Source organism: Pongo abelii, chromosome 16 (genome assembly GCF_028885655.2).
Source record: "Pongo abelii isolate AG06213 chromosome 16, NHGRI_mPonAbe1-v2.0_pri, whole genome shotgun sequence".
In the NCBI taxonomy this organism is placed as follows: domain Eukaryota; kingdom Metazoa; phylum Chordata; class Mammalia; order Primates; family Hominidae; genus Pongo; species Pongo abelii.
In genome coordinates, this window is record NC_072001.2 from 93,564,917 (window position 1) to 93,588,597 (window position 23,681).

A 23,681-nucleotide genomic window follows, 5' to 3' on the forward strand; every position below is an offset into this window, starting at 1 on the left:
TGTATTGCCCAGGCTGGTCTCAAACTCCTGGGCTCGAGTGATCCTCTTGCCTCAGCCTCCCAAAGTGCTGGGATTACAGGTGTGAGCTGCTGCACCCAGCCGTAAATATTATTTTTAGCAGTAGCATAATGGATTTTTAGAAGATATACTATGATTTACCTCTTTTTCCCCTAGTATTTGACATTTAGGTTGTTTTCCAAGCGTTTATTATAAATAACATTGTAATTAATGTTTCTGTATATATGTAGCTTTTATTGTATTTAAGACTTATTTTTATAATAGATTGCTAGAAGTTGGTTTCCCAATTCAGTGGACATTCTTATGGCTCAGATTCTTTGTTGGAACATAGGAATGGATTTGACTGGTGTACTGAAAACAGGATAAAGTGTAGTGGTTTTTAAATATTCAGTGGGAATCTGCCAGTGCAGTAGACCTTCATGTGAGTTTGCACGTGCTACAAAACCTTTCCTCAATGCCCAGAGGTTCATCTTTGAAAGCTTTCTGATCTATTTATTGGTTTTTGTTTATAGGATGTGGTTTCCCACAGTAAAAAACTTACCAAAAAAAATAAGGAACAGTTGTCTGACATGATGATGATAAATAAACAGAAGGGAGGTCTCAAGGCTTTGAGCAAGGAGAAGAGAGAGAAGTTGGAAGCTTACCAGCACCTGTTTTATTTATTGCAAGTAAGTGGCTCCTGGAATCAGTGTTATAAAAATTTAGTGAATTTATTTTTCCACAAGAAAGCCTTACCATCGATCTTTCTGGAAGTATTTTTGACTTCCACTGAGGGGTGAGTGACGGGCACTGTAACATGTTAATTTATTAATTTTTTCTCATATGTATTGTAGTCCTTCAATTTTAAATAATTGAATATATCTTGCCAGCCTTTATATAACCTACAAATGACTTATCTCTTGGTTTTATTTCAGACCAATCCCACCTATCTGGCCAAGCTAATTTTTCAGATGCCCCAGAACAAGTCCACCAAGTTCATGGACTCTGTAATCTTCACACTCTACAACTACGCGTCCAACCAGCGAGAGGAGTACCTGCTCCTGCGGCTCTTTAAGACAGCGCTCCAAGAGGAAATCAAGTATGAACAGATTTCCTCAGGGCACAGGCCCCTTCCCACTATCACAGGGGCTCCCAGTTGGAGGTTGATGCCTTCCTGATCTTTTCTTGATCTCAATTAAGTTATGGAAAATACTTACTCTAAAGAAGCATCTAATTTTTAAATAACTGATATAAAATCTTGCTGCTTCTAGGGAAGGGATAAATTAACTTCAGGAACATTCTGTATTAAGGTATAATTTCAAAAAGTAATCTGAACAGAAAGATTTCACATTTTTGTCTAGTAGCGGACCCAGTCATGACCATGATTGAGCGTGCAGCTGCAGGAACGTTCTGTGAGGGCCGGGGAATGTTTGGAGAGAAACTGTTTCAGGGAGATAGGATCTTTAAGCAGGAAGGATCTTTTAAGTTGATGGATTTTGTGACAAGTTTAAATTTTTATCTGATGTTTTATAGGTCGAAGGTAGATCAGATTCAAGAGATTGTGACGGGAAATCCTACGGTTATTAAAATGGTTGTAAGTTTCAACCGTGGTGCCCGTGGCCAGAATGCCCTGAGACAGATCTTGGCCCCAGTCGTGAAGGAAATTATGGATGACAAATCTCTCAACATCAAAACTGACCCTGTGGATATTTACAAATCTTGGGTTAATCAGATGGAGTCTCAGACAGGAGAGGCAAGGTATGTTAACCATAACAACACTTTTCTTTCATATTGTTATATTCTTTCCCTCTTTTTTCCCCTCTCTTTATTTATAAACTAATATTAGTTCAAATAGTTTTTCTTTTCTTTTTTTTTTTGAGACAGAGTTTCACTCTTGTCGTCCAGGCTGGAGTACAGTGGCATAATCTCAGCTCACTGCAGCCTCCACCTCCCAGGTCTAAGCGATTCTCATGCCCCAGCCTCCCGAGTAGCTGGGATTACAGTTGCGCGCTACCACACCTGTCTAATTTTTGTATTTTTAGTAGAGACAGGGTTTCACCATGTTGGCCAGACTGGTCTTGAACTCCTGACCTCAGGCAATCCATCTGCCTCGGCCTCCCAAAGTGCTGGGATTACAGCTGTGAGCCACCACACCAAGCCTCAAATAGTTTTTCTTTAGAAAACTGTGCTTTCTAAGTTGTTGACCTAGTAATAAATTCACTTATTTAGCAAATATTTATTGAGTATTACTGTGTGCCAGGCATTGTGTTAGAGATGTGTACAGTAATGCAATAATGAGTGAAACAGACATGCTCCCTGCCCTCTCTTCATAGTTCATTGGGTGGAAGAGACACCAACCAGGTACATAAAAATAAAAGCATAATTAAACATTGAAGAAAGTTTTATGAAGTTTTATGTAGGGTTCTTTAATGGAGACTTTATAAGAGGGAGCTAACATAAGGTGGTTAGGGAAAGCCTATCCCAGAAGATAAAATTTCATTTAGCTGAGGCCCAAAGGCTAAGATGAACCCAGCCTTAATAAGAGCTAGGTGCAGAGTGTTCATATCTGAACATTAAGCTGGAGGGTGTAGGACTTAAATGGACCCTGGCATAACTAGGGATACAGTTGAATGAAAAGGTTCATATAGATTGGGTGAGATCACTGTGTTTCATTAAAGGAAAAAGAAAATGGTGTGAAGTGAGCTGCCCTGAAATATCGTGAGTTGGGCTAATTAAATTAACATATTACAGGAGATAACTGAGCCAGGGCCATAGCGTAACCACCAACGTTCATTTGTCTGAAGCAAAAGTGTGCCAGTCAAATATTGGTAATGCTGGGGAAAGGGAGTTCAGAATGCCAAAACGTTTCTGGTTTTATTTGTCTTGGGTGAGGACCCAGAGGGGTGGGAGATGGAGGTGTGAGCAGCATGGTCTGTTGTGGTTTTTTCTTGCTGTGGAGTAGAGTTAGATCATGCATGAAGCTCTCTGGGCATAGGTGGAGTAGCAGCTCTCCACACCATTGCTATTCAAAGTGTGGTTTGCACACCAGTAATGGAAAATCATCTGTGCACACTGTTTAGTTCAACTGATACTTTTTTTTCATAGCAAGATTTTCTTAATGAAGGAAGCAATGTATTGATTTACATTCTGACTCATTGTCTTTATCTTGTCTTTGATCAGTTTGTAGACTGGCATTGGTCCACACTTTGAATAACACTATTCTACATCATTCTACTTTCCATGTACCTGGATGCCAGGCAAACGGAGTTTTACGCTGGGTGGAGAACCAAACATTCTGCTGACTCCTTGAAAGGGCTTATCTCGCCAGGCATGGTAGCTCACGCCTGTAATCCCAGCTCTTTGGGAGGCTGAGGTGGGAGGATTGCTTGAGCTCAGGAGTTTGAGACCAGCCTGGGCAACATAGGGATACCTTGTCCCTACTTTAAAAAAAAAAAAAAAAAAAAATTAGCTGGGTGTGGTTGTGCACACCTGTAGTTCCAGCTATTCCAGAGGCTGAGGCAGGAGGATCGGTTGAGCATGGGAGGTTGAGGCTGCAGTGTGCCTTGATGGCGCCACTGTACTCCATCCTGGTTGACAAAGAAAGAAAGGGCGTTTCCTTATTAGGAATCATTTGGCATCTCATTGGTTCTCAGTACCATGTAGGTCTGTTATCAGGACTCAGATCATTGCAAAAGTCTTTTTAATTTTTTTTGCCTGCATACCTGAGGCCTACATCTAGGAATGTGGTCAGCCAAGTGCAATACTCGTCTGGGAAGTTTTGCCTGCAACCCAGGGCATTCCTTGCCGATAGCCCCATGTACACTGGCTCCGGGCTTCTCAGTTATTTCCTCTGATGGTCCATGAGTCAGTCATTTTTAGATCCAAAGCCCGCTGGACATTTCAGGATTGGTTTTCTTGTGGGTACCTATAAGAAACTGGTGTCTTATTTTGCCTTTCATAAAATGGAAATTGAGCCGGGCATGGTGGCATGCACCAGTAGTCCCAGTTGCTCAGGAGGCCAAGACAGGAAGATTGCTTGAGCCCAGGAGTTTGAGCACTGCCTGGGCAACATAGACCCCATATCTAAAAAAAAAAAAAAGGAAATTGATTCGAACTCTTTTTAAGATACCAGTGACTGTGAGGTATGGTGGTGTGGTAGGGATCTGTCCTGCAGGTAAGCGTCACAGGTCCCTTAGCTTTCTTCTTTTACTTCAGCCACCATACACGTAGCAAACTGGAATCTTGTCACCTCTTGGGAATGTTCTTTCCTAAAATCTCAAAGTTAATGTTCTGTTCTATCACCAATGTTTTTTAGCATATTGATTCTCTTGCTGGTTACTACTTTTAAAACTCATATAAATAATAAAATATACAATAGTCTTTATTATTAAGTTCCATGTATTTATTTATTTCTCATAGAATGTTTCTGTTGATTTTTGCAGAATTCTTGTGTTCATAGTCTACCTATTTTAATTTAGCCATGCTATGACAAATGAAGAGGGGTATCCCTATCTACTTGTATTTTTCTTTTTGTTGTTGTTGAGACAGAGTCTTGTTCTGTTCCTCAGGCTGGAGTGCAATGGTGTAATCTCAGCTCACTGCAACCTCTGCCTCCCTGGTTCAAGTGATTCTGCTGCCTCAGCCTCCCGAATAGCTGGGATTACAGGCATGCGCCACAACGCCTGGCTAATTTTTGTATTTATAGTAAAGATGGGGTTTCTCCACGTTGGCCAGGCTGGTCTCAAACTCCTGACCTCAGGTGATCCACCCGCCTCGGCTTCCCAAAGTGCTAGGATGACAGGCATGAGCCACCACACCCAGCCTCTACTTGTATTTTCTAAGTCTGCCATAACAAATCACCTCCAATTGGGTGGCTTAAAACAACCAAAAGTCATTGTCTCACAATTGTGGAGGCCAGAAATCTGAAACCATTATTATGAAGTCGAGGTGCTGGAAGAGCCACGCTCCCTGCAGAGGCTCTAGTGGAAACTTTGTTTCTTGACTCTTAGAGCTTGTGGTGACTGTTGACATCCCTCAACTTGTGGCTGTGTGGTTCCAACCTCTGCCTTTGTGGTCACATTTCCTTCTCTTCCCCTTCTGAGTGTACCAAAGCTCTCTCTGCCTCTTTTTTTTTTTTTTTTTTTTTTTTTTTTAAGACAAGGTCTTGCTCAAGCAATCCTCCCACCTCAGCCTTCCTAGTAGCTGGGAATGCTAGCATGTGCTGCTGTGCCTGGCATAGCACTCCTATCTTTGAAGACCTCCTTCTGGTTTCTAACAAAGTCCAGATTTGTCAGTATCATATGCAGGGTCTGTCATGGCCTGCTCCCTGTCTGCTTTTCCACTCTCATTTCTCCTGTTTCCCCTTCCTTCCTAGAAGACTCTTCCTCTCCTGTTTTCCTGAGTTCAAGCATCCCTTCCTTTTGGAAGCTTTCCTTGCTTTTTCCATTCTGAGTTGAAGCCCTTTCCCTGTGGTCCTGTAGCACTTTTGGTGAACTGATTTACAGCACAATAGGTTTATAATCATCTGTTTGCGTGTCGCTCCCACCAGACTGTAAAAGACTGAAGAGAAGGTATCATGTCTTGGATAACTTTTATTCCCAATTGCCTATTATTGTGCCTGGCACACAATTCAGGCACCTGATTCACAGTTAAAAACCTGAGTTCAGATTCTAGACTTATCACTTACCAGCCCTGTGAGGATGAGCTTAAGCTATCTAATATTTCTGGGTCTTTCAGTTTATGAAAGATAAGACACTTGCTTCAGGCTGTTCCTGGCTGTTAGTCTAACATAGTTGGGTATAATTTCTGTCTTCCCAGCAAACTGCCCTATGATGTGACCCCTGAGCAGGCGCTAGCTCATGAAGAGGTGAAGACACGACTAGACAGCTCCATCAGGAACATGCGGGCTGTGACAGACAAGTTTCTCTCAGCCATTGTCAGCTCTGTGGACAAAATCCCGTGAGTGCCATCAGTTGTCATGACACCCAGTAGAACCCAGCACTAAGTGCCTTTCTGCTCCTTGGCCCTTCTCACTAAGTTTTGTCCATCCCGCAGTTATGGGATGCGCTTCATTGCCAAAGTGCTGAAGGACTCGTTGCATGAGAAGTTCCCTGATGCTGGTGAGGATGAGCTGCTAAAGGTAAGAATCTCATAGCCGGCAGACTCCTGCCCTTTGAGGACAAAGCAATAAAACCAGGGCTGACCATAGATCATTACTGACTGCCTAAGTGTAGGTTCTGGCAGTAGCTTACCATTGATTGTGAGCTTTTGAAAGCAGTTGTAATTGGTAAATGGTACCTCTCTTAGGATGAAACACTTCCTATAGTTTGGCGCACAAACATCAAACAAGTAGAAAGATGGATTTTTCCTGTTTTCAGATGAGTTTCTTTGAGTCCTATCTTTTCGCTTTAGTATTGTTCCCTCTGCTGGTGATCTGGCGAATAGTAGCGGCACAATTGTTTCTGCTAAGGCTGTTGCTGATAACTCTTTCTTACTCAGCTATGCTCTTCTCTTTTCTTTTTTTTTAATCTGAATGCTTTTTTCTTCTCTCTCCTAGTTCTGTGCTTTCCTACAGTGAGGCCTCGATTCTAGACTTTCTGTTCAGGTGAATTAATTTTATTTCTTCTGAATGAAACTCTAGGGGAAATGCTGTGACTGTCCCTGAATTCTTCTGTGGAAGAGCTGTGTGTTAAGTGAATTTAATTTCAGAGGCATGAACTTGGCCTTTGAAGTCTGCAGCATGAGAATGTTGGGAGGTGGGGTTACTCTATGCTGATTGGGTCATGTTAAGGAATTTAGCTATGTTTGTTAGCTTTTTATAAGGAAAGCCCATCTACATGAAAGTACCAAGTGCATGTGGGTGACAGCAGCCTTATTTGCTACCATGATATGTGAACAAAAGATGCCCTGAAATACTTAATAACAGACTTTAAGTGTGTCATTTTTACCTTCTGAATCTGCTCTTTCATTAACTACTGGCAGTAGTTTTCAGTTCTGTTCTCATTGTTTTCCTGTATTGAACAAAGGGATATTTCATTTAGTTCCAGGCCATGAGCGAGTGTGTATGTGTGCATGCATGCATGTGTATATGTATTTTTTCTTTATTTTTTCCTCATAGGACTGCATTTTCTGCTTTTCTTTGCTAGCAAAGTCATTTATGGCTTCCTTGGTGGTATGTCTTTTAATACCCATCTTTCTGTTATGTCTGTTCCAGATTATTGGTAACTTGCTTTATTATCGATACATGAATCCAGCCATTGTTGCTCCTGATGCCTTTGACATCATTGACCTGTCAGCAGGAGGCCAGCTTACCACAGACCAACGCCGAAATCTGGGCTCCATTGCAAAAATGCTTCAGCATGCTGCTTCCAATAAGATGTTTCTGGGAGATAATGCCCACTTAAGCATCATTAATGAGTATCTTTCCCAGTCCTACCAGAAATTCAGGTAAGGGGAAAGGCACAAGTGCTTAAGAGAGTCTGTGGATGTATTTTTATTGTTGAGGGGAAAAATAAGATTAAAAACCACCTCTCCCTTTCCCCGGACTGCCATATTGTAGAAGACATGTTTGATGTGCCCAGGACTCCAGAAGATGATCCATTTACTTTGAAGAGAATTTTCATATGAAATAGATAGTAGTTAACACTTATGAAATAGATAGTAGTTAACATAAAAATAATGATGATTATGCATTTAGTACATGTTACCTTGTAATCAGAGAAGAGTTGGAGAATGCTTTTAATTTTTGTAAATTAACATCTAGTTTTGAATTCAGTGCTTCAGAGCACTGTCTTAGAGATAGAATTGGTTCTCCTAATGGTGTCTGGAAACTTAAATCATGGTGCAATGGTTCTCATGGGTAAAACTAAAACTACAAACTAGGTGGAGAAAGAAGTTATTCGAACTGCTATCCCAAGGTTGTCAAGCACAGCAAACACACAGCACTTTCTCTTGAAGTAACTGTTGACTGGCTTCTGTTTGCACTCATTGTGTGAGAGGTTTGTGAAATGTCCTCTTGCCAACTTCATGTGTATGTCCCTTTTTGGGGGGCTGCCTCCTGTGCTTATTTCAGACGGTTTTTCCAAACTGCTTGTGATGTCCCAGAGCTTCAGGATAAATTTAATGTGGATGAGTACTCTGATTTAGTAACCCTCACCAAACCAGTAATCTACATTTCCATTGGTGAAATCATCAACACCCACACTGTAAGTATTTTTCTTTAATTACTTAATTTCATTGTCCTTAATTATTATCCCTGGCTGCTGCTTATCATCTGTGGTAGCCAGGTGTCTAACCTTCCTGTGATCTAACTGACAGTGCATCTCCTTGATGTCTCTTTTTTTGCTTGTTATTCTTTTTTGTTTATTTATTTATTTATTTTTTGAGACAGAGTCTCACTGTGTCACCCAGGCTGGAGTGCAGTGGCGCGATCTCGGCTCACTGCAAGCTCCACCTCCTGGGTTCACACCATTCTCCTGCCTCAGCCTCCCGAGTAGCTGGGACTACAGGCACCCGCCACCGTGCGTGGCTAAATTTTTTGAATTTTTAGTAGAGACGGGGTTTCACTGTGTTAGCCAGCATGGTGTCGACATCCTGACCTCATGATCTGCCCACCTCGGCCTCCCAAAGTGCTGGGATTACAGGCGTGAGCCACCACGCCTGGCCTTTTGCTTGTTATTCTTAACAGTATCTACTGCTAAGTTTCTAAAAGGTCTTCCCAGGCCACCTACATCAGAATCCTATGGGCTGATAGTTAAAAATGAAGTTTCCTGGACACCGCCCCAGGCCTACTGAATCAGAATCCCACTAAATTGATCTATTGCCTTAATAAAATAGTGCTTTTACTCTTCTTTCTTTTTATCCTAGCCTTCTGCGTTATTTTTCTAACATGATCTAGAATACTAGCTTTCTCTGTGTAGCCTTGGAGTGGATTTTTCCCTTGGAAGCTGGAGCTCCATGTTTCTTCAGATTTTTCAAATCATTTTTTCCCCTCTGGGGACATGGACATGTAAAACAGGAACAAGGACATATGTAAAAATGTAAATGAAATTTCAGGTTACTGTCATTTCTGAGGGCATCACTGGAGATAATGGCACCTAGAAGACCTTGTTGAGTGCCCCTACAATAATTATAACATTGATTTGGTATGCTTTTCTCTGAATTAAATCATGTCATACACTGGAAACATTAAGTAAAAGTCTGCATGTGACTTATTTGAACTGGCAGTAGGGTACATTGATGACTTTGAGTATTGAACTTTGAGTTTCAATGTTTTGTGGGTTTTTTGTGTTTTGTTTTGTTTTGTTTTTTTGAGATGGAGTCTTCCTCTGTCACTCAGGCTGGAGTGCAATGGCGCAATCTTGGGTCACTGCAACCTCCGCCTACTGGGTTCAAGCAATTTTTCTGCATCAGCCTCCTTAGTAGCTGGGATTACAGGCGCACACCACCACGCCCAGCTAATTTTTGTATTTTTAGTGGAGACAGGGTTTCATCATGTTGTCCAGGCTGGTCTTGAACTCCTGACCTCAGGTGATCCACCCGCCTTGGCTTCCCAAAATGCTAGAATTACAGACGTGAGCCACTGTGCCCAGCCAGTGTTCTTTCTTACACAGGGCACATTGAATCCTTTATGGCCATGAGGTTATGAGAATACCAGTATTTCCTCTTCTTACATCATAACATAAGTCATTCAACAGAGCCTGGTGTGGTGCTTTATGTATCATATTGTTTATTTGGGTTAGTTTGCTGAGGATTTGCTTGTTGTTTCTTTGAATATAGGAACTTCGTTGGAACCTCTTTGTGCAGATCATTGTTAGGCGTTCTAGGGAGGGATGGGCTGGAGAGTTGAATGTATAAATGGAGTTGATCATTGGTGTTTGCAGCTCCTGTTGGATCACCAGGATGCCATTGCTCCGGAGCACAATGATCCAATCCACGAGCTGCTGGACGACCTCGGCGAGGTGCCCACCATCGAGTCCCTGATAGGTAAAGTTCTAACTTTTGCCTGGAAGATCAAAAGGGAATGTGACAGAAAAGTGTTGTAATTGTCACCTCCTCTGTTTTTTGCACTATACCAAACTCTGGATATACATTGAGAAATAAAATAGATGTGATCCTGATAGTTTCATAAGAGACAAAACAAAAACAACAACAACAAAAGCCCAGATGTGATCACTATCTATAAGGAACTGGAGTCAGAGGAAAAGATCATTTTAAATGCAGATACATACTGCCAGCTTGTGTTTTTTTTTTAAAAATTGCAGATACATAAATTAAAAGTCCTCTAAAGGAAAGAATTTTTTTGTTTGTTTGTTATGAGACAGGGTCTCCCTCTGTTGCCCAGGCTGAAGTACAGTGGTGCAGTCATAGCTCACTGCAGCCTCAAAATCCTAGGCTCAAGCGATCCTCCTGAGTTTTTGTTTTTGTTTTTGTTTTTTAAATAGAGATGGGGTCTCACTATGTTGCCCAGGCTGGTCTCGAACTCCTGGCCTCAAGCCATCCTCCTCCTTTAGCCTTCCAAAGTGCTGGGATTGCAGGCCTGAGCCACTGCACCCAGCCAGAAAGAATGTTTTCAGAGAGAGTTGTGATATTGTAGTATTGAAATGATTTCTCAAACATTTATGGAGTTATTATGGATCCCTTGCTTTTATCATTTGGCATAACATTTTATTTCTCAGTAAAAGTTGTTCTCGTCACGCTGTATGTGTTAGGTGATTCAAGTATTATCTTAGACTTGCATTATCTCATATTTGTATTATTTCCCCCCAATATCTCCTCTCTTTATTATGCTGACTCTTTCCACCCTCCCAAAACTTCAGGGGAAACCTCTGGCAATTTAAATGACCCAAGTAAGGAGGCACTGGCTAAGACAGAAGTGTCTCTCACCCTGACCAACAAGTTCGATGTGCCTGGAGATGAGAATGCAGAAATGGATGCTCGAACCATCTTACTGAAGTGAGTATCAAAAGAAGGAAGAATGAAATGAATGTAATCCAAAGGTTTCTTGGCCTTTGGAGAGGAACCTGCTGGGTCCTACCTGAAATGACCATCCTGACCTCTCATACTTGTCATAATCCCAGTCACCAATCACCTCGCGTATTGTACTTGGCACAGGACTTATCTGCCTTATTTTGCTAATATGCTACAGTGAAATGTAAATCTTGGAAATCCTAACCGTCGTACCTACTTATGGAATGGCTGGGTAAATAAGCCTTGTGCCTTGAGTACTGTGTACTGGCAGCTGCCGCTTGGGACTTCTGTGAGGTACTGTTTGTGCTGCTGCTGCTGCTGCTGCTTTGGTCCACTTGAGAGGAACTAGAACACTGGTAATATTTAAATGCTTCCCCCATCTCGTTTCAGTACAAAACGTTTAATTGTGGATGTCATCCGGTTCCAGCCAGGAGAGACCTTGACTGAAATCCTAGAAACACCAGCCACCAGTGAACAGGTAAAATTTAGGGTCTAACATACTCCTTTGTTTGGTAGATAAGCTCTCCCAATAGGCGCATGTCAGAGAAAGGAGGGGAGACACAAATAACAGCTGGTAACCTAGGGGTGAGCATGAATGTAACTGGGGGACAGTGGTAGTTATGGCTCGTCTGAGAAAGTTTTTGGTTCCTGAGTCCAGGAGGTGATGTCCTTTGGGCAGGAAGCTCACTGGCACTTGCATGCAGAATCAGTGTGTCCATCCAGTATATCTGTCCCTTGGTATCCACAGGGGATTCTTTCCAGCACCCATTCTCCCCACCCCCGGCCAATACCAAAATCTATAGATGTTCAAGTCCCTTATATAAAATGGTGTAATATTTGGCCGGGCGCCGTGGCTCACGCCTGTAATCCCAGCACTTTGGGAGGCTGAGGCGGGTGGATCATGAGGTCAGGAGATCGAGACCATCCTGGCTAACACGTGAAACCCCGTCTCTACTAAAAATACAAAAAATTAGCCAGGCCAGGTGGTGGACGCCTGTAGTCCCAGCTACTCGGGAGGCTGAGGCAGGAGAATGGCGTGTACCCGGGAGGCGGAGCTTGCAGTGAGCCAAGATCGCACCACTGCACTCCAGCCTGGGCGGCAGAGCGAGACTCCGTCTCAAAAAATAATAATAAATAAATAAAATGTTGTAGTATTTGCATATACTTACATTCTCCCATATACTTTAAATCATCTCTAGACTACTTATAATACCTACTACAATATAAATGCTATGTAAATAGTTGTTACTGTATTTTTAAAATTTGTATTATTTTGTATTGTTTTTTTTTTCAAATAGTTTCAGGGTTGGTTGAAACCATGAATGTGTAGGGTTCACTGCAATTTATTGAATATTATATATTTTGAATCTGTTACATGCCTTGGTAGATAGAAGAAAAGTACAGAATGTGGCTCCTAAACTCAGTGAACTCATGGTCTTGTTGGGGAAATTTGACATATATACCTGAAACAGTGATGAAACCATTCAAAATTAACTGTGTTACTGACTAAAACATAAGAGAAGTTTCAGGAAAGAGGCCAGTGGAGCAGTGCATTAGGAAGCTTCCTAAAAGAAGTGGAACCGGAGCCAGATGTATAAAGGGGGAAAGGATTTGGGTGTGCATGTAAGACAAGAGAGGGCATTCGAGGCAGGAGAGCGATGTGAACAAAGGTACAAAGGAGGGAAGAGCATGACGCGACTAGACTACATGTCTAGAATGGAGCTGTGGGTGGAGGTGAGTAGTGAGAAATAAAACATGAGACCAAATTACTTAGAACTCACAAACTAGATGGGAATTTGGCAGTGCAGAGATAAGGAATAAAGAGCCTCTGTAAGGTTGAAGACCATTTAATAAAAGTTCATTAATTCAGCAGTGCTATTAGAGCAGATGGTAGTTGAGTCATCTGGTGTGTGATAAGGTCCAGTGGGGTGGGCAGATGGGGGTTGGGACCTGGCATTTTGTAGGGTTGGATGAGTCATGTCGTATCTAAGACCCTTGTTTCTTTTTTTTTTTTTTTTTTTTTTAAATTTGAGACGGAGTCTCACTCTCACTCAGGCTGGACTGCAGTGGCGTGATCTTGGCTCACTGCAACCTCTGCCTCCTGGGTTCAAGCGATTCTCCTGCCTCAGCCTCCCGAGTAGCTGGACTACAGGTGTGCACCACCACGCCTGGCTAATTTTTGTATTTTTAGTAGACACAGGGTTTCACGATGTTGGCCAGGCTGGTCTCAAAGTCTTGACCTCAAGTGACCCACCCACCGTGGCCTCTCAAAGTGCTGGGATTATAGGTGTGAGCCACTGCGCCCGGCCATAGACCTCTGTTTCTCATTTGTCAAGTAAGGAAAGTAGGTCAAGTCATTCATTTTCAAATTTTAAGCATGATAATCTGTTTCATTAAATGACAATTTAGCTAAAAGCCCAGTATATAGAGCAGGTACTCTGCTACTCTGGAGCTACTCTGATAGCCAGCAATAGGGCATCTGAAGTCCAGCCCTATAGGACTCTGTGATGCCTCTGGCAAACTCTTGAGGCTGCACAGAGAACTATTTGGAAACCATTGTTTTCAATGAAGTCTCAGCTGTTAGTTGCTATGACTGATTACTGATTAGATATGTGTGAAAGGCAAGTAAGGACATGTAAACCAATACTTGAAACATGTTGAACCTAGAAAGAAATTTGAAATAAGGAAGGAGGAGCCAGTCTTTATTGAGAACCTAGTATGTGTTTGGTGCTCTCACCTCTGTTCTTTAATTTAATCCTTAAAATATTCCCATGAGTCGAGTCTTTTCATCCTTATTTTGCAGATGAGAAAACCAAGACCCTTACAGGTTAACTGGCTAAGATCATCAGCTTGTAGTTAAGATCATCAGCTTGTAGTGACAGAACCGGAGGTGGATCCAGTTCTGTCTGCCTCCAAAGCTTATGCTCTTTACATTATGTGATGCAGAGTAGTCTTGACATTAGAAAAAAGGGGACTATTGGGAAAGGGAATTGCTCCAGTTAGGGGGAATTACAAGTTTGAACTATGAGCCATCCCGAATGTAAACATCCCAGTACAAACAGCTCAGAATATGGCACCAGAGCCATGGTCACAAAGATTTAGGGTCTGTCAACACAGAGGCAGTCAGTGAAGTATTGAGAGTAAACAGAGAGAAATGGTCACAGGTCACGTGGAAGTACCAAACCATGCATAGAGCAAGAAGACAGTGCAGAGAAGATGAGCAAGGTGACAGAAAAGGCATTGGATTTTGGACAGGGGAATGGTAATTGGTGATGAGAGCAGTAAAGAAGAAAGTGCTGAAAGAATGAAACAGTGAATGTAGATCATATGTTGGACAGGGACAGACAGTGGACAGTGACTATGAAGGATGGTGACTATGAAGGATGGCAGTATCAAGGGAAGGTGTTTCCCTGTTAGATTGTGGTGTCTGCAGCATGTTTGAAAGCAGAGGCAAGGCTCGAGCATGATTCCACCTTGTGACAAAGTGACACAAAGAATTAGCAAGGATTTACTAAGCACTGGTCTTGTTGTATTAGTATAGTTATAACATTTATACAGCTGTGTTTTTAATAAAATCAAATGGCTTCCATGTCTCAAAATGTGGTAGAGAAAAATGACTTTGTAGCCAGTAGAGTCCAGTCTTGGTGATTGTACCTGGAGTCCAGGAAAGAAGCCCTAAGCACCTAAGCAGTTGTGTGATTTTTTTGTTTGTTTGTTTTTTGTTTTTTTGAGACGGAGTCTCGCTCTGTCGCCTAGACTGGAGTGCAGTGGCACGATCTTGGCTCACTGCAAGCTCCACCTCCTGGGTTCACGCCATTCTCCCGCCTCAGCCTCCTGAGTAGCTGGGACTACAGGCGCCCGCCACCACGCCTGGCTATTTTTTTTGTATTTTTAGTAGAGACGGTTTCACCGTGTTAGTCAGGATGGTCTTGAACTCCTGACCTCATGATCTGCCTACCTCGGCCTCCCAAAGGGCTGGGATTACAGGCGTGAGCCACTGCGCCTGGCCCAGTTGTGTGATTTTGTAGATATCATCTCTTCTAGGTGGAAAGAGATGTGCCTCTGCTTCATGCAGTTTCTCATCTATCATTTGGCAGGGGGCAGAATTTGTTTCCTTCTGTTTCGAGGTTGGAGTTTAAGAACTGTATAAGTTCAGGTGCAGATGTGCTATATAAATTCAAGTTTAGGGTTAGTGTGGTAAACTTGCTAAGAACTTCTTTTTCCCATCTGTAGGAAGCAGAACATCAGAGAGCCATGCAGAGACGTGCTATCCGTGATGCAAAAACACCTGACAAGATGAAAAAGTCAAAATCTGTAAAGGAAGACAGCAACCTCACTCTTCAAGAGAAGAAAGAGAAGATCCAGACAGGTTTAAAGAAGCTAACAGAGCTTGGAACCGTGGACCCAAAGAACAAATACCAGGAACTGATCAACGACATTGCCAGGGTACTGCATTTGGGGGACAGAGGGGAACTGGCCTTGTTCAAAGCTGAGAGGCTCGAGAGACAGTAGCTGTTCACATAACAGCATAGCTTCAGTTCGTGGGCAAATTAGTGCCCTCCTCTCTGAGAAACCATATCTGACTCTCCAGCATGAGGGCCTTGCCCTACCTGAGGTGGCTTATTCCATGGCCTAAATTACTAGGGAGAGGACCTTAACTAGAGCCTCCTATGACCTTAAAGAATTTGTCTTCGGCCTGAAAGAATTATTCCAGATCTTTTTCATGATTACTGTGAAATATAAATTCACATCAAGCTGATTAAATCGTTGCATTGTATGAATCATCTCAAGCGAGGGGCTTTGGTGAGGACTAAGAGTTTAGGTGTTCTATGCTGTTGCACTAAGATAATATTATGCACACCTGTGAACTGGTAGTTGAGGTATTATAGTTCTCTTTTTCTCCCTTTCCCAACAAAATATTTAAGAGGTCCAAACCAGCTTTGCAAGTAAATTCTAAAAATGTGTAAGTCTAAATGTAACACATTTCCCTGCTAGAAGATACAAATGGGGGAAGAAAATTTGAGATCTGAATTTCTCTGTTAATTTGTGAAAACAAATTACTGCCTGTTGAATGTATGGTTAGGTCAGGCACAGTGGCTCACATCTGGAATCTCAGCACTTTCTGAGACCAAGGCAGGAGGATCGTTTGAGACCCCATCTCTACAAAAGAAAGTTTTTTGATTAGCCAGATATGGTGGCATGTGCCTGTAAGTCCCGGCTACTCTGGAGGCTGAGGTGGGAGGATCATTTTAGCCTGGGAGGCTGAGGCTACAAGAAGCCATGATCTCAACCACTACATACTCCAGCCTGGGCAACAGAGTGTCTAAAAAAACAAAACAAAAGGTATGTAGTCATATTTAAGGCAGAGTTAAGCATTGCTGGGTTCTAGTGTGAAATGATAATGATACCTGTCATTATTTTTCTGACTTTAATAATTATGTCTCAGGATATTCGGAATCAGCGGAGGTACCGACAGAGGAGAAAGGCCGAACTAGTGAAACTGCAACAGACATACGCTGCTCTGAACTCTAAGGCCACCTTTTATGGGGAGCAGGTGGATTACTATAAAAGCTATATCAAAACCTGCTTGGATAACTTAGCCAGCAAGGGCAAGTGAGTATTTTTTCTTTTTTAAGAATCAATGTCAGGGAAAAGAATTAGAGTGAGGAAAAAGCAGAGGCAACTGAAATGACACTGGAAATTTTTACTTAAAATACACTGGATCTATTTATTGCATTAGTCTTTTATTTTACCTCTACTCATTTGTATAATTGCCTAGTTCCATTTGTAAGTGTTATGATGTAAATAGTGGGTGGGGGATTTCATTTATGCTTATCGCTAAGTATTCCTTTTGCAAAATATCTTCTTGGGGCCTGTCAAGGTGGCTCACACCTATAATCCCAGCACTTTGGGAGGCCGAGGCGGGCGTGTCACTTGAGGTCAGGAGTTCAAGACCAGCCTGGTCAACATGGTGAAACCCCATCTCTACTAAAAATATACAAATTAGCTGGGCGTGGTGGCACGTGCCTGTAGTCCCAGCTACTTGGGAGGCTGAGGCAGGAGAATTACCTGAACCTGGGAGATGGAGGTTGCAGTGAGCCACGATTGCATCACTACACTCCAGCCTGGGCAACAGAGCAAGACTCCGTCTGGGAAAAAAAAAAAATCTTCTTGGCCTTAGAAATTAAAATCATGAAAGGAGATCATCTGGTGGTCTCAAAATCACTTAAGGAATATTATGCAAATTTGGATCCCCTTGCCGTATTTGGGGAAATATAAAAAGAGATCTCTCTATATTTCCTGGGGACAAGATCACAGGCTCTGATTTTTTTCCTGGGTGCTGAGGAAAGTCTGATCCAGCCTTCTTGGCACTGGCCACAAACTATCAGCATGCCCATGTTACAGGGAGGGAACTGAAAACCCAGAGAGGTGGGTGATAAGAGCAGGTTTTACTTGCAGGGTAGTTTATTATTTATTCCTAACTTTTTATTTTAAGAGTTTTCAAATCTCAGAAAGATTGAATGAATAGGACAATAAGCACCCATATGCCCTTCACCTAGATTCACCCATTTTTAACATTTTGCCATATCTGCTTCCCATTTCCCTGGCCCGTGCATGTGCTCTGTTTCTCTCTTTCTCCGTGGAAGACTCCCTGGGCTCAGGCAGGGCCGATGGGAAGGGATGAAAAACAGGCCCACCTAACCCTGCTTGCAGATCTGACTCCTGTGAGCTTTTGACGTGTTTTCATTGTTCTTTGTGCACTTCCTGACTTTCTGACACAAGATGTTTCATGTTCAACCTGTAGTTTCCCCTCCCCAGGCCCAGAATGAACTGTTTCTCCAAGCATCCCTGGTTTCTTTGAATGAAGAATGGTATTTAGAAACGAAGATCTAGAACTAGGTGTGTTCACTGCCAGATTTGTCATGGCCTCCAGGCCTTCTAAGCAGACAGACCTAGGTTCTCATTTTTTTTTTTTAATGCTGCATATTATTCCATTATACAGATAGATATAACAATTTACTTCAACAGTTCTCCATTGATGGACATTTAAGTTGTTTCCAGTTGTTTGTTATTATTTTTTAAATTCTGCAGCAAATAACCTCTTGTACATATGTCATTTTGCAAATGTGGGCATATTTCTGAAGTTAGCACTTCTTGCCTTGATTATCCTAATAGCCTCCTAACCTGTTTCTTTTTCCTTATTCTCATTCATCTGTAATTGCTGTGCTGGCTTAAACGCTTTTAAAAAGTATTTATTTGATGATATTTTTATTTTTTCTCTACACAGCTGAGGGACTTAGAGTAACTCCTTCACTCCTGGGATTCAGTACCATTCCCTCAGGCTGGCATACAAAGCTCTCGTAGTTACTTGTTAGGTACTTAAGTTCCCAGAAGGACATGGGAGGATTAAGACACTGTTAAATTCGTGGGAGTGTTCTCAAATATAATTTAAACTAAAAATAGAAGCAATTTAGTAATATTTCCCCTGTTTTGCAGAGATATTGCTTAGGCTAATTCTAACATTTGTTTGCCATTTTAGAGTTGGTATGTTACTTATGCTTATGTCTGGAAGTTTGGTTTCTGACATGTTTCCTTCAGTTACCAATGATGAAGATTCAGAGTAGATGGTTTTATAGAAAGTGACATGATGTGATTTTTACAGAGTCTCCAAAAAGCCTAGGGAAATGAAAGGAAAGAAAAGCAAAAAGATTTCTCTGAAATATACAGCAGCAAGACTACATGAAAAAGGAGTTCTTCTGGAAATTGAGGACCTGCAAGTGAATCAGTGAGTCTTTGCTTTTTGTTTTATAAGTTGATTTTTATTTCTACATTTATCACATCTTTGCCTTTTTGTCTTCATTTCTCTTTTCTGGATGGTTACTTTTAGTATTTTTTATGTATTTATATATTTTTATGTGTAAAATTAGGCCTCATACTCAGAGTTAATTTGTCATAAAAGAGTTTTTCTTTTCCTTGTTTGTAGAACATTTGTCTCAGGTCATGTTCACTTCTTTGGGTCTGATCTTAATTTTTCCTCATTAAAGCAGGAAGCCATTCCTTGGATTTCTTCTGTTTCTGAACCAAGAATAAATTAAGAGTAACAATAAGAGGAGTTTGCTTTATTCCACTTACAGCTAGGAACCAGGCACTTATCTTCATTTTCTTTTCTGGGAAGTATCAGCTTGCTTTGCATGTGGTTCATGGACCCTGACGCATCATCCTTCCACAGGTCCTGGGCCCAGCGTCATTAGCAAGCATTTATTGAGCATCTGCTCAGTCAGCCCTGTGACCTCAGGCTACTGATCTTTCTCTTCTTTTGTCTGTTTGGGCGGGGGAAGAAAAAACAACTTTTAAAAAAAGAACCTTTTATATTTTTCTAATTCTAAAATAATATGTATTCGTTATTAAACTTTGAAAATACAGTAAAGCATAAAAAAGAAAACACCTGTAATTCCACAAGCCAGAGATAGCCACTGAAATCGTTTTAATGTATTTTTTTCTATTCACATAAAGATTATCCACGACTCACCCACTTATGTATTTAACTACTTTATATATATATATATATATATATATGTATATAAAGCTCACTGCAGCCTTGGCCTCCTAGGTTCAAGCAATTCTCCCACCTCAGCCTCCGGATTAGGTGGGACTACAGGCATGCACCACCACACCCAGCTAAGTTTTTGTATTTTTAGTAGAGATGGGGTTTCGCCATGTTGGCCAGGCTAATCTCAAACTCCTGACCTCATGTGATCCACCCACCTCAGCCTCCCAAAGTGCTGGGATTACAGGCCTTTATTATTATTTTTTTTTTATTAGTTTTATTTATTATTTATTATTATAGGTCATTATTTTCCACTACTGTTCAAGTGCCTACCTCTATTTGCCTTTCTTTCTTCTTTTTAATTTGCTTCTGTGGGCTTAGAAACTAAATAGCCAACTAAATCTGGTAAAATTATTTATCACTTAAGATAAATATCTTTAAGGAATAACCCGTGAGGCATTCCAGTTGAATAAAATGCACGTGTGTTTCAGTGCATGGGTTTTTGTGACTTCTCCTTTAACTCTCAGTGACCTTTTTGCATCTTTCACGGTTCTCAGCCCTGTTCGTGATAGGTAAGGCAGCTCCATAGTTGAGTTCTGGAAATCTGGGGTGCTATACTTTGATCATCTGGAGAATAGCATAATCCCTTTTTCTTTTTTTTTTTTTAAGACGGAGTCTCACCCTGTCACCAGCCTGGACTGCAGTGGCACTATCTCAGCTCACTGCAACCTCCGCCTCCCGGGTTCAATCAGTTCTCCTGCCTCAGCTTCCTGAGTAGCTGGGACTACAGGTGCATGCCACCACGCCCAGCTAATTTTTGTATTTTTAGTAGAGACGGGATTTCACCATGTTGGCCAGGATGGCCTCGATCTCCTGACCTCGTGATCCGCCCGCCTCGGTCTCCCAAAGTGCTGGGATTACAGATGTGAGCCACCACGCCCGGCTGCATAATCCCTTTTCCTTTTGGCCCCCCAAAATTTCCTGGCATGTAACATGTTGTGAATGAGTGATAACTTAAGTATGTTTAATAATAACAATTTATCTTTGGTAATACTGAGTGTGCTTATATACACAGCACCTACTCTTTCTAGAAAACGTCCTCCTTTGGTGCTTTTTATACGGACGCCCTTTTGTTTATTTACTTATCCCAGTCCTCAAACATGCATGTATTCAAACACGCACACCCTCTCCTTCCCCAGTGTCCTCCGTTTTCTCCTTTTATCATTAGGTTTCATTTCTGGCCATGTGGAAGTGAAGAGAATTCCTGTGATGTCATCCCTTCACACGCCACTTGTGGCACTCGTCAGTGGTTCCTCTTTGATAGGATGCAAGTGCTGCATGCAGAGAGAGGTTGCCATTCCTCTCTCCAAGTCCCAGAGCAGATGGTACTTAGGCATGGCAATCCGTGCTGCTTCAGCTGCAGAAGTACTTTCGACCTGTATTTTCTACCCCTTTTCACCCTTGAAGACTTGGTTCATCTCCTTTCCCCATTTCACAGAATATTTTTATATGAGAACATAAAAACCACACCCTTACGATGTTATCTTTCAACAGGTTTAAAAATGTTATCTTTGAAATCAGTCCAACAGAAGAAGTTGGAGACTTTGAAGTGAAAGCCAAATTCATGGGAGTTCAAATGGAGACTTTTATGTTACATTATCAGGTGGGTATGCACCAGCAGGAACCAAAAACTTTCTGGATGAGATTCTTGTCCAAGTAGTAGAAATAGATAAAGAGGAGACTCATCTGAGGAAAGCTGTCTATATTCAGCAATGAGCTAGGCTCCACAGTGTGGGGAAAGAAGCTGAGGGTTTCAGCATGTCTGGTTTGGTGTGTGCACTCTGGAGAGCTTTTGCAGATGTAAATCTTCAGAAAACATTTATCTGAAGCTTCCACTTAGTGCTGCCACTAAATTGAGCTGATCCCTTGGACTTGAACAAAATGCGTAAGTACACATGCTGACATTGCAAAATTGTAAGCACACTCAGTAGCTTGAAATCTTTTTTCTCATTTTGATTTGATATAGGTACTTAAAAGTTAGATGCACTTCTGACAAGGTGTGTGTAAAGTTTATGTTTGTAAACTGAATCCTATCTTAAATCCAAAAAGAACTTGGGAGTAATTCATTTTTGTAGCATAAAGATCCCTAAGTTTTATTTTGAAACATCTGATTTTTACACGTTAAAAAATAACAGGGCATTGAGAGGATTCCTAGGTGACATCCAGACTCCTTTAGCTTTGTGTGTGTGTGTGGCACCGGTTAGTCTGCTCCTCTCTCCTTTCTTGCACTGCTTCACATAGCCACGCCCTGCCAGCCCGGGCAGGTGCCTTCCTGTGAATGTACATTTGGGCTTCTGCTCATGCTGCCCTCCCTTCCCTCCCCTGCCTCCCAACCCTACCCCTTTTGTTCCTCCATGGAGTACTTCCATGTGTGTGCCTCCCCCAGCCAAGCCATAATAGGTGGTTTCCCCTTCGCTTCTGTAGCCCTTGCAGACATCCTCTGTTTACAGTAGGTGTTGACTTACTTCCTCTCTCCCCGCTAAAGCCATAAACTCCTTAAGGACAGGTAGCATTTCTTAGTCATCTTCATTTCCTTCTCAATGACCAGTAGACCATTAAAACATGTTAGCTAAACAAATGTGAAATGATTTTGTGATGCACACAGCTAACTAAAGTACTTCCACCAAAAGAAAAGGAACCTCTTATTCTCTCAGTTTCACCAAATTATTATTTTTTTAAATTTAAAATTTTTTTTTATTTACGTGGAGTTATCAGAACATATTTTTATTTTTAAATTTTTTAACCAAATCATGTTAGGCCAACCAGTCTGCCTGTGGTAATTTATTAATTTATGTACAAATTCATTAAATGTGGGGTGACTGCCAGGTGTGGGGTATTCTGTTAGGCACAGGTCCCAGCAGCCCTCATGGAGCTGCTAGGATTTTTCCAGCAGATAATTGAACTTGTGGGGTCCTTTCTTTTTTTGGGGGGGGCGGGGGGGGCAGAGTCTCGCCCTGTCGCCCAGACTGGAGTGTAGTGGCGTGATCTCCACTCACTGTAACCTCCACCTCGTGGGTTCAAGTGATTCTCCTGCCTCAGCCTCCTGAGTGGCTGGGATTACAGGCGCACACCATCACGCCCAGCTAATTTTTTTTTTTTTGAGACAGAGTTTCACTCTTATTGCCCAAACTGCAGTGCAATGGCACAATCTCGGCTCACTGCAACCTCCGCCTCCCAAGTTCAAGTGATTCTCCTGCCTCAGCCTCCTGAGTAGCTGAGAATATAGGCGTGCACCACCACGCCCAACGCCCAGCTAATTTTTGTATTTTTAGTAGAAACAGGGTTTCACCATGTTGGCCAGGCTGGTCTCTAACTCCCGACTTCATGATCCGCCTGCCTCGGCCTCCCTAAGTGCTGGGATTACAGGCATGAGCCACCACACCCAGCCTTGTGGGGTCCTTTCAAGCCTTTTGACCCTTGCTTTCTCATCACCACTCTTCTAAAGTTCAGAAGTGAGACCACTCAGATTTCTTAAACTTTTTCAGGACAATGGTGAAAGTAGCAGGAAAAGCGGGAGCATTGTAGTCAGATCTGGATTTACCACTTCCATCTCTGTCCTGTTGTGCAAGTCATTTAACATCTCTGAGCCTCAATAGCTCATCTTTAAAGTTAGAATAATCACACCTCATAAAAATTTTTGTGAGGACTTTAAAAGATGCTATGTAATGTGCTTACACAATGCCAAGCACATGGCAGACACCTAATAAAACATCAAGTTCTCTCTTTTCCCCTTGCCTTCGGGATAGAAAGTGTTCTCATGTGGAATAGAAATTAAGAATCTAGCAGATAGTATTGAGGTGACATCACTAGCCTTATCTCATTTCCCCGTGCTTAGTATATTTCATCATAGGTTTAAATGCTTCACCTTTTCCAGATTTATTAAAACTAGTGACCCATAACATGGATGAAATGGGAAAATGTCATTGTGCCTTCTGAAATAAAAAGCTTAGATGTGTGTGGCAACTGAACATGCTTCTTTTTCTTTCCATGTATGATGAATTTTGATATGAACAACATGACTTCCTAACTCCAAATCAACCAGAAGCCTCCCTTGGCCATTGTGCCCTATTGCTCCAGCTCTCAGGCTGGTTGTGCAGTGGGTAGTTTC

At 41.9% G+C, this 23,681-nt stretch overlaps 1 protein-coding gene across 1 annotated transcript in view; it reads left to right on the plus strand.

The window, feature by feature from the left end:
• The window catches only part of IQGAP1 (IQ motif containing GTPase activating protein 1), a 113,603-nt gene that overhangs the window by 87,522 nt on the left and 2,400 nt on the right, over nt 1-23,681 (plus strand). The window contains exons 24-37 of the mRNA XM_009250154.4: nt 531-686; nt 933-1,096; nt 1,531-1,755; nt 5,815-5,955; nt 6,052-6,136; nt 7,211-7,443; nt 8,069-8,201; nt 9,879-9,981; nt 10,815-10,950; nt 11,356-11,443; nt 15,199-15,411; nt 16,412-16,578; nt 18,629-18,751; nt 21,068-21,176. Of these exons, the coding sequence (XP_009248429.3) occupies nt 531-686; nt 933-1,096; nt 1,531-1,755; nt 5,815-5,955; nt 6,052-6,136; nt 7,211-7,443; nt 8,069-8,201; nt 9,879-9,981; nt 10,815-10,950; nt 11,356-11,443; nt 15,199-15,411; nt 16,412-16,578; nt 18,629-18,751; nt 21,068-21,176 (2,076 nt within the window). The remainder of the gene's footprint in view (nt 1-530; nt 687-932; nt 1,097-1,530; nt 1,756-5,814; nt 5,956-6,051; nt 6,137-7,210; nt 7,444-8,068; nt 8,202-9,878; nt 9,982-10,814; nt 10,951-11,355; nt 11,444-15,198; nt 15,412-16,411; nt 16,579-18,628; nt 18,752-21,067; nt 21,177-23,681) is intronic.